The sequence below is a fragment of the Wasmannia auropunctata genome, unplaced genomic scaffold (assembly GCF_000956235.1).
Source record: "Wasmannia auropunctata unplaced genomic scaffold, wasmannia.A_1.0 LD307548.1, whole genome shotgun sequence".
Lineage (NCBI taxonomy): Eukaryota > Metazoa > Arthropoda > Insecta > Hymenoptera > Formicidae > Wasmannia > Wasmannia auropunctata.
In genome coordinates this window covers 1-695 of record NW_012055342.1, presented here as the reverse complement: position 1 = coordinate 695, position 695 = coordinate 1, and the positions used below count along the sequence as shown (strand labels likewise).

General features: G+C 48.6%; 1 protein-coding gene across 1 annotated transcript; it reads right to left on the bottom strand.

The window, feature by feature from the left end:
- Positions 1–44: 44 nt before the first annotated feature.
- LOC105461186 lies at positions 45–678 on the bottom strand (the record flags this gene model as incomplete). Its single annotated transcript, XM_011707667.1, has 1 exon — positions 45–678. A coding segment is annotated over exon 1 (634 nt), but the record flags the coding sequence as incomplete, so codon positions are not given.
- Positions 679–695: the final 17 nt, after the last annotated feature.

The window sequence follows — 695 nt, the reverse complement described above, 5'->3', positions numbered from 1 at the left end:
CTCGACAAGATTTCTCATTAAGTTCATCAGGATCGTCAGCTGACCGCAGGCGTGCATCACGAAGACGGCCGCGAGACCGCATAAACCCGTTGTTATCGACCAAGTGACCACCCCGGATAATATTTGTATTGCGTAGATCAGCTCGTAAATGGGGCTGACTTGTACGTCGAAGAAAATGAAATAACCCGGGGAAGGCAGAGGTCTGATCGTGACATTCTGCGCGGTGATAATTTTTCCCTTGGCAAACGGTAAGATCAAACGAAAGAAGAGCCCGCTGCCGTACGTGAAAGACACGCATAGTGTGACCAGACGTATGCCGATTTTCGCCGACTCGATCATCGTGTCCCGCGTCTTCGCACTGGTAACGAACCTGTAATCCTCCTCGATGTGCTTCAAGCAGCGTCTGATGTCCTTCTCGTGGAATATCATATTGCCATATTTACTACAAGTCACGATGCCGAAGACAAGCAGAGTCATCGTTCGGACTCTGACACGTGCCCTCTTCTCAATCAACCAGTACAGGGCACCGGGAATCAGGACGCAGTAGAGAAGAAGATTGCAGATCGTTATCAAGAAGTACTTCCAAACTTTTTCCCCGGTGGTTCGTCTCCTGTTGTAAGGCGGCCAGATTCCGAGCAAGCTCAGAATGTTTCGCGTCAATTGTGTAATGTAAATCATGTCATTCTTGTAATACT